Source organism: Anguilla anguilla, chromosome 16 (genome assembly GCF_013347855.1).
Source record: "Anguilla anguilla isolate fAngAng1 chromosome 16, fAngAng1.pri, whole genome shotgun sequence".
Lineage (NCBI taxonomy): Eukaryota > Metazoa > Chordata > Actinopteri > Anguilliformes > Anguillidae > Anguilla > Anguilla anguilla.
This window is the reverse complement of record NC_049216.1, coordinates 23,855,900-23,869,598: the sequence shown is the minus strand read 5'-3', so window position 1 is coordinate 23,869,598 and position 13,699 is coordinate 23,855,900. Positions and strand designations below refer to the sequence as shown.

At 40.0% G+C, this 13,699-nt stretch overlaps 2 protein-coding genes across 5 annotated transcripts; both read left to right on the top strand.

The window, feature by feature from the left end:
• The first annotated feature begins 922 nt into the window (after window positions 1-922).
• Window positions 923-5,334, top strand: LOC118215312 (UDP-glucuronosyltransferase 2A1-like). Of its 4 annotated transcripts, XM_035395986.1 has the most exons (4): window positions 924-1,177; window positions 1,965-2,030; window positions 2,231-2,285; window positions 3,569-5,334. In XM_035395986.1, exon 4 carries the CDS (start codon window positions 3,574-3,576, stop codon window positions 5,167-5,169), a length of 1,596 nt encoding a protein of 531 aa, XP_035251877.1. In that variant the 5' UTR covers window positions 924-1,177; window positions 1,965-2,030; window positions 2,231-2,285; window positions 3,569-3,573; the 3' UTR covers window positions 5,170-5,334. The 4 variants fall into 4 exon arrangements, with proteins under 4 accessions (XP_035251878.1, XP_035251877.1, XP_035251876.1 ...); XM_035395985.1 differs by lacking the exon at window positions 1,965-2,030 and having other exon boundaries at window positions 925-1,177; XM_035395987.1 differs by lacking the exons at window positions 1,965-2,030; window positions 2,231-2,285 and having other exon boundaries at window positions 923-1,177.
• A 2,223-nt stretch (window positions 5,335-7,557) lies between these two features.
• LOC118215445 (UDP-glucuronosyltransferase 2B20-like) lies at window positions 7,558-11,658 on the top strand. Its single transcript, XM_035396262.1, has 2 exons — window positions 7,558-7,693; window positions 9,895-11,658. The coding sequence occupies exon 2, from the start codon at window positions 9,900-9,902 to the stop codon at window positions 11,493-11,495; it is 1,596 nt and encodes a 531-aa protein (XP_035252153.1). The 5' UTR covers window positions 7,558-7,693; window positions 9,895-9,899; the 3' UTR covers window positions 11,496-11,658.
• The last annotated feature ends 2,041 nt before the right edge of the window (window positions 11,659-13,699 follow it).

The window sequence follows — 13,699 nt, the reverse complement described above, 5'->3', positions numbered from 1 at the left end:
CACCCTTAACTGGTTGAGTTCCCTGAGCAGAAACAGGCATTGATTTTATTTTTTTCCAATTTTGAGTCTTTCCATTCAACTTTAGCTTGCTGTTAGGGCTATTCTATTAGGGCTGATAGATTTCTATACTGCACCTTTTCTATCCCTGAGGGAATAATGAGATGCAAACCTCCTGTAGTCTACGTAGAATATGCAGATATGCTATCCCTGTGTCGCTCTTTTTATGTACAGGTTTACATTCAAATTTAATAAAAATGGTTCAAACCAAGCCCAAATCTAACAGATCATATGTTGTTGTAGTATTTAAGTATGAGTAGTGTAGCACATGGTGGGGAGAGACATTTGAGGGCTGATACATTCAACGGCATGTTGGCGCCACCCTTTGGTTCTGAAGGGAAGTTGCATACTACCTCATCTTGAAGACAAATCAAAGTTATCGCTTTCAAGATTTCTACTGTCTCTAGTTCTGTCCAGCCAGAAAACAGCCCGTATCAGAATGGCACCAGTTCCAAATTGGAATGGGAAATATTCACGTGGCAGTGTGGAGCAAGGATCAAATAAATCAAGGCCTTATTCTGGAATAGAACTAATTCCCGTTCCGGAATGGCACTAAATCATTGCTTAAACTTAGCTTTAAAATAATTTGCATGGTAACATGGTAATTGGGAATAGACCTAGTAGACTCTGATGGAGAATGGATATTAACTTAGAACCACCAGAATGCACAATTACAACTTTGGACAGGATATTAAATGATCTTCGATCCTCAGACAATAAACACCTTCAATGATTACACCGCACAAGGCGAATAAAGATACACCCGTTTAATCTGGAACCACCATGAATGTCCACACTTGTAAATATCTGACGCACCATACACCCGTGCGTTGTAGTGAAAGGAGATTTTGTTGGAGGAAATAAAAGTTTAAATCCATCCGACTTCGCCATCGGATTTTTATTAATTTATTGTGACAACCTTTGGATACTGAGGTGTATCTTTGGATACACCTCAGAGAACCCGGATGTTTTATGTTGCCTTTAGTTTACTTTTCCACAGTATGACGTCGCAGCCGTAGACTACCTCGTACAGTTCTTTAAGCAAAGGTAGAGAATACAGGTTTTTACCTCTGTGAATCTACAGCAAACCGTAGGATACACTGAAAGCGGCAAACTGACAGTAAGTAGGCAAACGTCCATGCATGAAAATCACATTCGGCGTGTGTGATTGAGTTTCTGGGAAAGCTCTCGAAGCAGATTGTGTATTCAGTCATTTTTATTTGAAACCAAAATAAATGACTTAATTACAAAATCTCGTTTAAGGTTGACACATTTCGTCCTACAACGTATATGGTTGAACTTGAACGTTAAATGCAAAGTTCATTAAGGAATCCATACGCAAAGAAAACCGTGATTCGCGACACTGTAGTAGTGACTAAAAATCTCATCAGTAATGCTCGTATCCAAATGCCTACGCATGCCTGTTCTTGGGCATGAACGCTCTACTCACATTAAACACCATGTTTGGCAAAGCTTTGGATGTCAAGAGAAAGCCAAACCACTCCAAAATACTCGTATGTCCGAAAATGCACATTACGTGGAAGAATTAAACACTTTTGTAGCTGTGTTAGTGTTGCATTGGGCTATAATCTTGCCGTTTTCACTCAGTTTGGTGGCTTTTTACAAACTATCCTACAATCCATGATTCAAATATGTTGTCACACTTGTCTAAATGTGTTATTTTTAAAAAAAAAACAATAGTTCGTTTTCATTGCTTTTGCACACTTTACAGAACTAAACATTTTTGTGTGATGTTTGTAACAATCAATAAATGAAACTCCAGTTGAAAATAACGACTACACCCATTTCCTAGGCCATTGCTAGCGAGATTACGTCCGTGTTCGACTGACGTAATGCTCGTCTAATGTGCAAAAAAAGTACATGGAATCTTGTTGATGTCTTATTAGACTACTGCCATCTAATGGATAGACTGGTGTAATAGCTGCATATCACAACGTCCCCTTTCCTTAGAGGTATGCAAACAAGTTATTCAATATAACAAAACTGTGCAAGAGACCTTACATAAGATTTAACTAAAATAAGCACAACATTTTGTCTTTTTTGTGTTGTTCTCTATTCTACGCAGTATGCAAGTTCAGTGGTTTCTCTCAAATGTCCATTTTGGATGCACAAACGTCACTGTTTAAGGGCTTTTCCTTTTTTTCTTTTACAGTACACAGTCAGCCAATTAGACATTTTAACTGGGCATGTGGATCTTCTCAACACAGGTAAGTATGTGTGCTCAGCTGGACCAACATTGCCTTGCAATGGTGATGGTTCAGATGATACAGCGCTGACTGGATCTTCTCCACTTGCCTGTTCTTGCAGTGTCTCTTGAATTTTAACTGCGCATACACTGGACTTGAAGTCACATGCTGTATTCCTTGCAATTGAAGCATGGACCATTGTCACTGCAGACAATCTGAGGAAAGCCATGTCTTGCAGAGACAGCAGTTTGATCACACAGGTGGCAGACGTGTTGGAAAGCAGCTCCATCTCAGGATAATTTTACAAGGAATCTAGCACCACCTTTTCCATTCAGGTGAAACAAATCAGTGCCAAATTTCTGCCATAGCTCAGCAGGTTCCTTTGCCTGCTCGCTCTGGTGCTTCAGGCAGGTCTCACAGTTTGAGACAATTCTGTCAATGTCAGTGTTCAGTCCCAGGCAACAAACAGCAGTTCTGGCCCTCTTCTTACATGTTTCCATTCCAGCATTCCGAGGTTCCCCCCAGGTATTCTGTTGAGCGTTGCCTGGCCGTAGTACTTGTTGGATGGCTTGTGGTTCTGCCTGAGCAGTTGCCCATTTACAACACTCAGCTCAGCTCTGATGTTGTAGTACTGCTGGCATGAACCTCTGGGCCAACCATCCTAAGATTTATGATGACAATTTTTTGAACTTTGTCTTCCTTAGTTTCAGCTGCAACCTGTTTGGATTTCCTGTCTGACACATGGAGATTCACATCAGTCTCTGTGGGACTCTTGTTAAATATAGTTCACTCTGTATGCAGGACGTGGCATCAGCCACCACAGTGTACTTTCCTGGTGTGTAAACCACCAAATGGTTAGTTTGTTATAGGCTACTAATATAATTGTCCAAAGAAAAAAATTAGTTTTTAACAATCAAAATGATTGGTTATTATTGTTTTCAGGACTATGTTCACTTTCCCTTGCCAGGGACAAAACTACTGGGCTATCTTCTGTTGTGTATTATGAGATCAGTGATTATATTGGGGGGAGGATTACTCCATACTCCATACAGAATCTTTCAAGATCCTTTGGTCTGTGCTTGTGGACTACCCTCTTCAAATCAAATAATATATTTTTTTAGCTGAAGTGTGTGTGAAATGCCTTAGACAGTGTAATACAACTAATACTGTCACATACTTATAACTTTAACTTTCTTAGGCTTATGTTGAATATTTTCTATAGAATGACTGTAGATTTTTGTTCACATTTCGCATTTTATTATTTTTTGACCATTTCTTGTTTTGTTTTTCAAATTTCATTTCAGGCAGTATGAAGACATTTTCGATTTGGTCATCTGTCCTTGTGATTTTCCTGTTCTCCCCACTTATCATCACTGTGTGTCATGGTGGAAATGTGCTTGTGTTCCCCATCGAAGGGAGCCACTGGGTAAACATGAAGATCCTTATCGAGGCTCTGCATGCTCGGGGGCACAATATAACGATTGTACGCTCAGACAAGAGCTGGTACATCGAGGAGAAATCTCCCCTTTACAGCTCCATTACCGTGCCTGTGGAAGAGAGCATAGATGAGGAATTTATTCTAAAAATGATCATGCAAGGACTTGACATTCAAAGAGGAAAAATCTCTGTGATGAACTTTGTCAGCATGCAGATTCAGATGTTTGGCGCACTCACCAAAGCTCATCACATGGTGAGCAAAATCGCAGAGGCAATTTTCAAAGACACTATGTTGACAAAAAGAATTCAGGAAAGCCAGTATGATTTAGTTCTCACGGATCCTTGCTGGGGTGCTGGAACATTATTGGCAAAGTACTTTAACCTGCCTTTGGTTTACAATGTGAGATGGCTCCCCATCGGAGAGGGGCACTTTGCCATTGCGCCTTCTCCATTATCCTACATCCCACTCACGGGATCTGGCTTTTCGGACATGATGTCCTTCACTGAACGGATCAGAAATGTGATTTTCTATTTGCTTATGCTCTTTCATGATATGTATCTTGTCAGGCCTCATTACCAAGCTGTGTGTCACCAGTACCTTGGCCCAGATGTGGACTTTCACTCATTAATGCAAGCAGCTGATCTCTGGCTTATGAGGGTTGATTTTGTTTTTGAATTCCCTCGCCCTACAATGCCCAATTTTGTGTACATGGGAGGGTTCCAGTGTAAGCCAGCCAAGCCTCTGCCCCAAGACCTGGAGGAGTTTGTGCAGAGCTCTGGAGAACATGGAGTCATTATTATGTCAATGGGTACCTTTATTGGTCAGCTTCCCCATGATATAGCAGAAGAGATAGCTGCTGCTTTTGCCCAAATGCCTCAGAAGATCATCTGGAGGTACACAGGAGAAAGGCCAAAGACTCTGGGTAACAACACCCTATTGATCAAATGGATGCCACAGAATGATCTCCTGGGCCATCCAAAGACCAGAGCCTTTGTGGCGCATGGAGGAACCAATGGAGTTCAAGAAGCCATTTACCATGGCATGCCAGTAGTGGGAATCCCAATATTCTTTGACCAATATGACAACCTCCTTCGACTGCAAAGTAGAGGAGGAGCTAAGATCCTCGATGTACTAACTTTAAACAAAGACATCGTCCTCCAGGCCTTACAGGAAGTGCTCAATGAACCATCCTACAGGATGAACATGCAGAGACTTTCCAGGCTGCACCTGGACCAGCCAATGAAACCACTGGACCGTGCAATGTTCTGGATTGAGTTTGCCATGAGACACAAAGGTGCTGCTCACCTGCGCACAGAGTCCTACAAGATGCCCTGGTATGCCTACCACTCAGTGGACGTTATAGTGGTGTTATTGGCTGCCGTGCTTCTTATCTTAATGACTGCGGTTGCTATCATCAGATGTTTGTGCTGCAAGGCATGCAGGGCAAGAAAAATAAAATCTGATTGAATGTACTGTTATCTGACTGTTATCTGCTTAAAAACTTCAAAGATTTAAAAATAAAAGGCATTGCTGAAAATCTCTTTTAGATTTAACGACTGCCAAGTTATATTTGTACCGATCTGTAGCCTATTAGTGTAATTGAAAATGCTTATTAAACTCTTTTGAACCACATTCCATGTTTGATTTATGTACCGTTCACTCATGCCTATAGCAACGAATTCACTTGTTTAGGTTTTATCCTTCTGCGCTGTCCAAATCATTAATGTTCATATCGTGCATAGTTTGACATTTCTAGCAAATATAAATAAATAAATAAATAAATAAATGCAAGAGTGTGAAAAACATGACTGCAACTGCTGCATTCAAAAAAACAAAAAAAAACAAGCGTGTACTCACTACGCCTCTGTTGACCGCCCACAGTTCGCGAGCATAACTTAATAGGCATATTTTACTTTCTTCCGAAAATGAAATCCGTTTCCCCTCTAATTTTACTTTACCTTTTATACAGAGCAAATACATCTTCAAAAGCCTGTGAAGGCTGTGTGACTTCCTCAAATATTCTCTTTGGTTTTCTCCGCCTTGTCTTGCCCGACAGACTTCCCTGGCACACACACCCTCCCCCCGTGTGAGAGCTGGACTCAGTCTCAAGGGCAGGATGCAACAGCCAGATTCTATGGAAATGTGCACTGACGCTCACATTCGCTTAAATGAACTGGTTTACGGGCGCAGTAGTCACTGTATAGATACAGTAACAGGACCTAACAGAAGTAACAGAATGTTGACAAAATGCACAGTTATTACCATTAAAAACATGCACCATTTCTAAATGCAAAGCTGTTCATTTGCTCTTTAAAAGTAAGAAACTGGTATTTATATGGGTTGTGAGACTTTTTCAGGTCATGATTAAGGCAACAATTCAAATGCAGCTGCTGTCTCCAACATGAAAGTAGCAGTGTATAACAAAGATATATAAAATAACAAATGAATAAATGTATTTAAAAAGCAAAACAAGCAAACATCATTTTAACAGTGTGTTATGTGCAACACAGAAACATTGGGATGGGTATTCTGTTGAAAAATAAATGAATCAGTAGATTGAATTTGTTGCACGTATACAGTACTGTATCTTCCCTCGTGATTTTTCTTTGTCTGACATGCTGACAGCTTTAGAGAGAGGCCTTTGCTCTCTTGGGTCACAGTTTTGGGACCAACGTACTGCATAGTATGGCATCCTGATGGCAGGACCTCCTGGTAGAAAGGTAACATGATTTATCTCATGACTTTTCTGGAGCTGACGGCCATTTAAGTATTTCACTTGTTTTTCATTTCAAACACCAAAACTGATGACTATAATAATGGCAGAATTGGTCCAATAAAAGCACCATTGCATTGTATCATGTCGTAAATCTAACTCACCCTTAACTGGTTGAGTTCCCTGAGCAGAAACAGGCATTGATTTTATTTTTTTCCAATTTTGAGTCTTTCCATTCAACTTTAGCTTGCTGTTAGGGCTATTCTATTAGGGCTGATAGATTTCTATACTGCACCTTTTCTATCCCTGAGGGAATAATGAGATGCAAACTTCCTGTAGTCTACGTAGAATATGCAGATATGCTATCCCTGTGTCGCTCTTTTTATGTACAGGTTTACATTCAAATTTAATAAAAATGGTTCAAACTAAGCCCAAATCTAACAGATCATATGTTGTTGTAGTATTTAAGTATGAGTAGTGTAGCACATGGTGGGGAGAGACATTTGAGGGCTGATACATTCAACGGCATGTTGGCGCCACCCTTTGGTTCTGAAGGGAAGTTGCATACTACCTCATCTTAAAGACAAATCAAAGTTATTGCTTTCAAGATTTCTACTGTCTCTAGTTCTGTCCAGCCAGAAAACAGCCCGTATCAGAATGGCACCAGTTCCAAATTGGAATGGGAAATATTCACGTGGCAGTGTGGAGCAAGGATCAAATAAATCAAGGCCTTATTCTGGAATAGAACTAATTCCCGTTCCGGAATGGCACTAAATCATTGCTTAAACTTAGACCTAGTAGACTCAATGGATATTAACTTAGAACCACCAGAATGCACAATTACAACTTTGGACAGGATATTAAATGATCTTCGATCCTCAGACAATAAACACCTTCAATGATTACACCGCACAAGGCGAATAAAGATACACCCGTTTAATCTGGAACCACAATGAATGTCCACACTTGTAAATATCTGACGCACCATACACCCGTGCGTCGTAGTGAAAGGAGATTTTGCTGAAGGAAAGAAAAGGTTAAATCCATCCGACTTCGCCGTCGGATTTTTATTTATTTATTGTGACAACCTTTGGATACTGAGGTGTAATTTCAGAGAACCCGGATGTTTTATGTTGCCTTTAGTTTACTTTTCCACAGTATGACGTCGCAGCCGTAGACTACCTCGTACAGTTCTTTAAGCAAAGGTAGAGAATACAGGTTTTTACCTCTGTGAATCTACAGCAAACCGTAGGATACACTGAAAGCGGTAAACTGACAGTAAGTAGGCAAACGTCCATGCATGAAAATCACATTCGGCGTGTGTGATTGAGTTTCTGGGAAAGCTCTCGAAGCAGATTGTGTATTCAGTCATTTTTATTTGAAACCAAAATAAATGACTTAATTACAAAATCTCGTTTAAGGTTGACACATTTCGTCCTACAACGTATATGGTTGAACTTGAACGTTAAAGGCAAAGTTCATTAAGGAATCCATACGCAAAGAAACCCGTGATTCGCGACACTGTAGTACTGACTAAAAATCTCATCAGTAATGCTCGTATCCAAATGCCTACGCATGCCTGTTCTTGGGCATAAACGCTCTACTCACATTAAACACCATGTTTGGCAAAGCTTTGGATGTCAAGAGAAAGCCAAACCACTCCAAAATACTCGTATGTCCGAAAATACACATTACGTGGAAGAATTAAACACTTTTATAGCTGTGTTAGTGTTGCATTAGACTATAATCTTGCCGTTTTCACTCATTTTGGTGGCTTTTTGCAAACTATCCTACAATCCACGATTCATATGTTGTCACACTTGTCTAAATGTGTTATTAAAAAAAAAAAAAAAAAAAAAAAAAACAATAGTACGTTTTCATTGCTTTTGCACATTTTACACAACTAAACATTTCTGTGTGATGTTTGTAACAATCAATAAATGAAACTTCAGTTGAAAATAACGACTACACCCATTTCCTAGGCCATTGCCAGCGAGATTGCGTCCGTGTTCGACTGACGTAATGCTCGTCTAATGTGCAAAAAAAGTACATGGAATCTTGTTGATGTCTTATGAGACTACTGCCATCTAATGGACAGACTGGTGTAATAGCTGCATATCACAACGTCCCCTTTCCTTAGAGGTATGCAAACAAGTTATTCAATATAACAAAACTGTGCAAGAGACCTTACATAAGATTTAACTAAAATAAGCACAACATTTTGTCTTTTTTGTGTTGTTCATGGTTCAGATGATACAGCGCTGACTGGATCTTCTCCACTTGCCTGTTCTTGAAGTGTCTCTTTAATTTTAACTGCGCATACACTGGACTTGAAGTCACATGCTGTATTCCTTGCAATTGAAGCATGGACCATTGTCACTGCAGACAATCTGAGGAAAGCCATGTCTTGCAGAGACAGCAGTTTGATCACACAGGTGGCAGACGTGTTGGAAAGCAGCTCCATCTCAGGATAATTTTACAAGGAATCTAGCACCACCTTTTCCATTCAGGTGAAACAAATCAGTGCCAAATTTCTGCCATAGCTCAGCAAGTTCCTTTGCCTGCTCGCTCTGGTGCTTCAGGCAGGTCTCACAGTTTGAGACAATTCTGTCAATGTCAGTGTTCAGTCCCAGGCAACAAACAGCAGTTCTGGCCCTCTTCTTACATGTTTCCATTCCAGCATTCCGAGGTTCCCCCCAGGTATTCTGTTGAGCGTTGCCTGGCCGTAGTACTTGTTGGATGGCTTGTGGTTCTGCCTGAGCAGTTGCCCATTTACAACACTCAGCTCAGCTCTGATGTTGTAGTACTGCTGGCATGAACCTCTGGGCCAACCATCCTAAGATTTATGATGACAATTTTTTGAACTTTGTCTTCCTTAGTTTCAGCTGCAACCTGTTTGGATTTCCTGTCTGACACATGGAGATTCACATCAGTCTCTGTGGGACTCTTGTTAAATATAGTTCACTCTGTATGCAGGACGTGGCATCAGCCACCACAGTGTACTTTCCTGGTGTGTAAACCACCAAATGGTTAGTTTGTTATAGGCTACTAATATAATTGTCCAAAGAAAAAAATTTGTTTTTAACAATCAAAATGATTGGTTATTATTGTTTTCAGGACTATGTTCACTTTCCCTTGCCAAGGACAAAACTACTGGGCTATCTTCTGTTGTGTATTATGAGATCAGTGATTATATTGGGGGGAGGATTACTCCATACTCCATACAGAATCTTTCAAGATCCTTTGGTCTGTGCTTGTGGACTACCCTCTTCAAATCAAATAATATATTTTTTTAGCTGAAGTGTGTGTGAAATGCCTTAGACAGTGTAATACAACTAATACTGTCACATACTTATAACTTTAACTTTCTTAGGCTTATGTTGAATATTTTCTATAGAATGACTGTAGATTTTTGTTCACATTTCTCATTTTATTATTTTTTGACCATTTCTTGTTTTGTTTTTCAAATTTCATTTCAGGCAGTATGAAGACATTTTCGATTTGGTCATCTGGCCTTGTGATTTTCCTGTTCTCCCCACTTATCATCACTGTGTGTCATGGTGGAAATGTGCTTGTGTTCCCGACCGAAGGGAGCCACTGGGTAAACATGAAGATCCTTATTGAGGCTCTGCATGCTCGGGGGCACAATATAACGATTGTACGCTCAGACAAGAGCTGGTACATCGAGGAGAAATCTCCCCTTTACAGCTCCATTACCGTGCCTGTGGAAGAGAGCATAGATGAGGAATTTATTCAAAAAATAATCATGCTAGGATTTGACATTCAAAGAGGAAAAATCTCTGTGATGAACTTTGTCAGCATGCAGATTCAGATATTTGGCGCAATCACCAAAGCTCATCACATGGCGAGCAAAATCGCAGAGGCAATTTTCAAAGACAGTATGTTGACAAAAAGAATTCAGGAAAGCCAATATGATTTAGTTCTCACGGATCCTTGCTCGGGTGCTGGGACATTATTGGCAAAGTACTTTAACCTGCCTTTGGTTTACAATGTGAGATGGCTGCCCGTCGGAGAGGGGCACTTTGCCATTGCGCCTTCTCCATTATCCTACATCCCACTCACGGGATCTGGCTTTTCGGACATGATGTCCTTCACTGAACGGATCAGAAATGTGATTTTCTATTTGCTTATGCTCTTTCATGATATGTCTCTTATCAGGCCTCATTACCAAGCTGTGTGTCACCAGTACCTTGGCCCAGATGTGGACTTTTACTCATTAATGCAAGCAGCTGATCTCTGGCTTATGAGGGTTGATTTTGTTTTTGAATTCCCTCGCCCTACAATGCCCAATTTTGTGTACATGGGAGGGTTCCAGTGTAAGCCAGCCAAGCCTCTGCCCCAAGACCTGGAGGAGTTTGTGCAGAGCTCTGGAGAACATGGAGTCATTATTATGTCAATGGGTACCTTTATTGGTCAGCTTCCCCATGATATAGCAGAAGAGATAGCTGCTGCTTTTGCCCAAATGCCTCAGAAGATCATCTGGAGGTACACAGGAGAAAGGCCAAAGACTCTGGGTAACAACACCCTATTGGTCAAATGGATGCCACAGAATGATCTCCTGGGCCATCCAAAGACCAGAGCCTTTGTGGCGCATGGAGGAACCAATGGAGTTCAAGAAGCCATTTACCATGGCATGCCAGTAGTGGGAATCCCAATATTCTTTGACCAATATGACAACCTCCTTCGACTGCAAATTAGAGGAGGAGCTAAGATCCTCGATGTACTAACTTTAAACAAAGACATCGTCCTCCAGGCCTTACAGGAAGTGCTCAATGAACCATCCTACAGGATGAACATGCAGAGACTTTCCAGGCTGCACCTGGACCAGCCAATGAAACCAATGGACCGTGCAATGTTCTGGATTGAGTTTGCCATGAGACACAAAGGTGCTGCTCACCTGCGCACAGAGTCCTACAAGATGCCCTGGTATGCCTACCACTCAGTGGACGTTATAGTGGTGTTATTGGCTGCCGTGCTTCTTATCTTACTGACTGCTGTTGCTATCATCAGATGTTTGTGCTGCAAGGCATGCAGGGCAAGAAAAATAAAATATGATTGAATGTACTGTTATCTGATTGTTATCTGCTTAAAAACTTCAAAGATTTAAAAATAAAAGGCATTGCTGAAAATCTTTTAGATTTAACGACTGCCAAGTTATATTTGTACCGATCTGTAGCCTATTAGTGTAATTGAAAATGCCTTTTAAACTCTTTTGAACCACATTCCATGTTTGATTTATTAATGTATAACTATTAATAATGTCAGTTTAATTAAAATGCAGTTGAAAATAGTTTGGTTTTTACACTGATGTTCTCCAGTACTGTACAGTTGGTCACTCTGAATAAGTGCAAGTGTGCCTGAAGCCAGTTGTGTTTGGCTTTTTTTTTCATTGAATGGTTATCTTTTTTCTTTGAGAGCACCTTGCATTATTTGGAGTTTTCAGTTTATTTCCACTTAATGCAATGCACCACAGGTGAAAAGGGTGATTTTTGGCTGGATAGGTACATTTTGAGGTATTATGATATGAATATATTTTAAGAACTGTTTCATAAAATATATTAAACAATGATCAGAAACAACTTTATATATTTAATTTAGATGTTTTTATACCACCCGCGTCAAGTATAGCCAAGCACAAAATTAGCTTTTCCTACTAAACTTATAGTTACCAAATTTAACATGGTGCTTCTTAATCAAAATAGCAGGTAATTTTTCAGAAGCTTTTATATATATATATATATATATATATATATATATATATATATATATATATATATATAGTAATTTTTATTTTATGGGATATTTATGTTGAAAAATTGCAAAAAATCTGATTTATTTTTTATGCATATGCATATGGTTTTTTAAACAATTCATCAATAAAACTAAATTTTGAAAAACCCCTCTGTATATTACCAGCGTGGACTATTCATCACATGAAACAGAAGAACGAACGCTGACTTAATCTGCTGATTTGTGTCCACAGTCATAATATAAAATGTTATTTTCATTGGAGGATTGGAGGAGAATTTTTTCCCCTTTTCCCCCGTTACTTCTAAATATATCATTCAAGGCAGCCTGTTGTACTTTTCCATTCTTTTTTGTCGAACTGCTCCTTTCTCACACACACAGGACGGGGGAGATGGGACTAGATTCGTTCCTATCTTTCAAGGCCAAAATCCTCCTTGTGACCAGAAGTCAGAAGAGTTCAGTTAGATAGATGCTTCCCCGCCTCATCTCAGTTTGATTAAATACAAATCCAAAGTACATTTTATATTTTTCTCTCAAACTCACCCAGATAGCCTACCATGTTTCTCATTGTTTAAGACATGCTTTACATTACATTACAGGCATTTAGCAGACGCTCTTATCCAGAGCGACTTACACAACTTTTTACATAGCACTTTACATTGTATCCATTTATACAGCTGGATATATACTGAAGCAATGCAGGTTAAGTACCTTGCTCAAGGGTACAACGGCAGTGTCCTTACCCGGGAATCGAACCTGCGACCTTTCGGTTACAAGCGCAGTTCCTTACCCACTGTGCCACACTCCGTCCCTCACATGCTGTGTCCTAAAACAAACTTTTACATTCTACTTCACTCCATCTCACACAACTGACACACAAACCACACTGACAGTAGTTTCAAAACCCCATGACCAATGGGCCATTTATCACAAGCCAGATAATCCCAGAAACTGTAAGAATTATTATATTGATTCAAAAGTGATCCATGAATGCAACAGTCTTTACATCTAGAGCTGGCAAGGTTTTCCACCCAAAGTACATGATTCTGGCCAAATGCACATTTCAGCCCTGGTAGAAAACCATGTTGGTGGTGCAAAATCATGTTTTATTTTTGTTACAGTTCTTGGGAAGACTTTTGTGAGTTTGCTTGTACAACTTTAACTCTTTTTCAAGCCTGGTGACTAGGAGATTCACTCAGGGACTCAGGGAGGGTGAGCAAGAGCTAAAGCTACTACTAGCCTCAGAACACGGAAAATGCATCATGTCAGTTGAGCACTTCTCCGTTAAAAACAATGCCAAATAGAGTCAAATCCTCTATTTTAAGTCAGCATAAGTACTGGGACAAAGTAAGTTTTGACAAATGTAATGACTTAGTTGCAAGGTTAATTATTTGTTGCATACCCCTCACATTTGCCGACTGCGTTGAGTCTGTGACTCATGGACATCACAAGGATCATGATGTGATCCTCTGCCAATATCTCATATCCAAACTTGAGAAACTGAGATGGCAGAGA

What these genes read in the sequence shown, in the direction of transcription:
- LOC118215312 (XM_035395987.1), top strand. Translation starts at nt 3,574, where the DNA reads ATGAAGACATTTTCGATTTGGTCATCTGTCCTTGTGATTTTCCTGTTC.
- LOC118215445 (XM_035396262.1), top strand. Translation starts at nt 9,900, where the DNA reads ATGAAGACATTTTCGATTTGGTCATCTGGCCTTGTGATTTTCCTGTTC.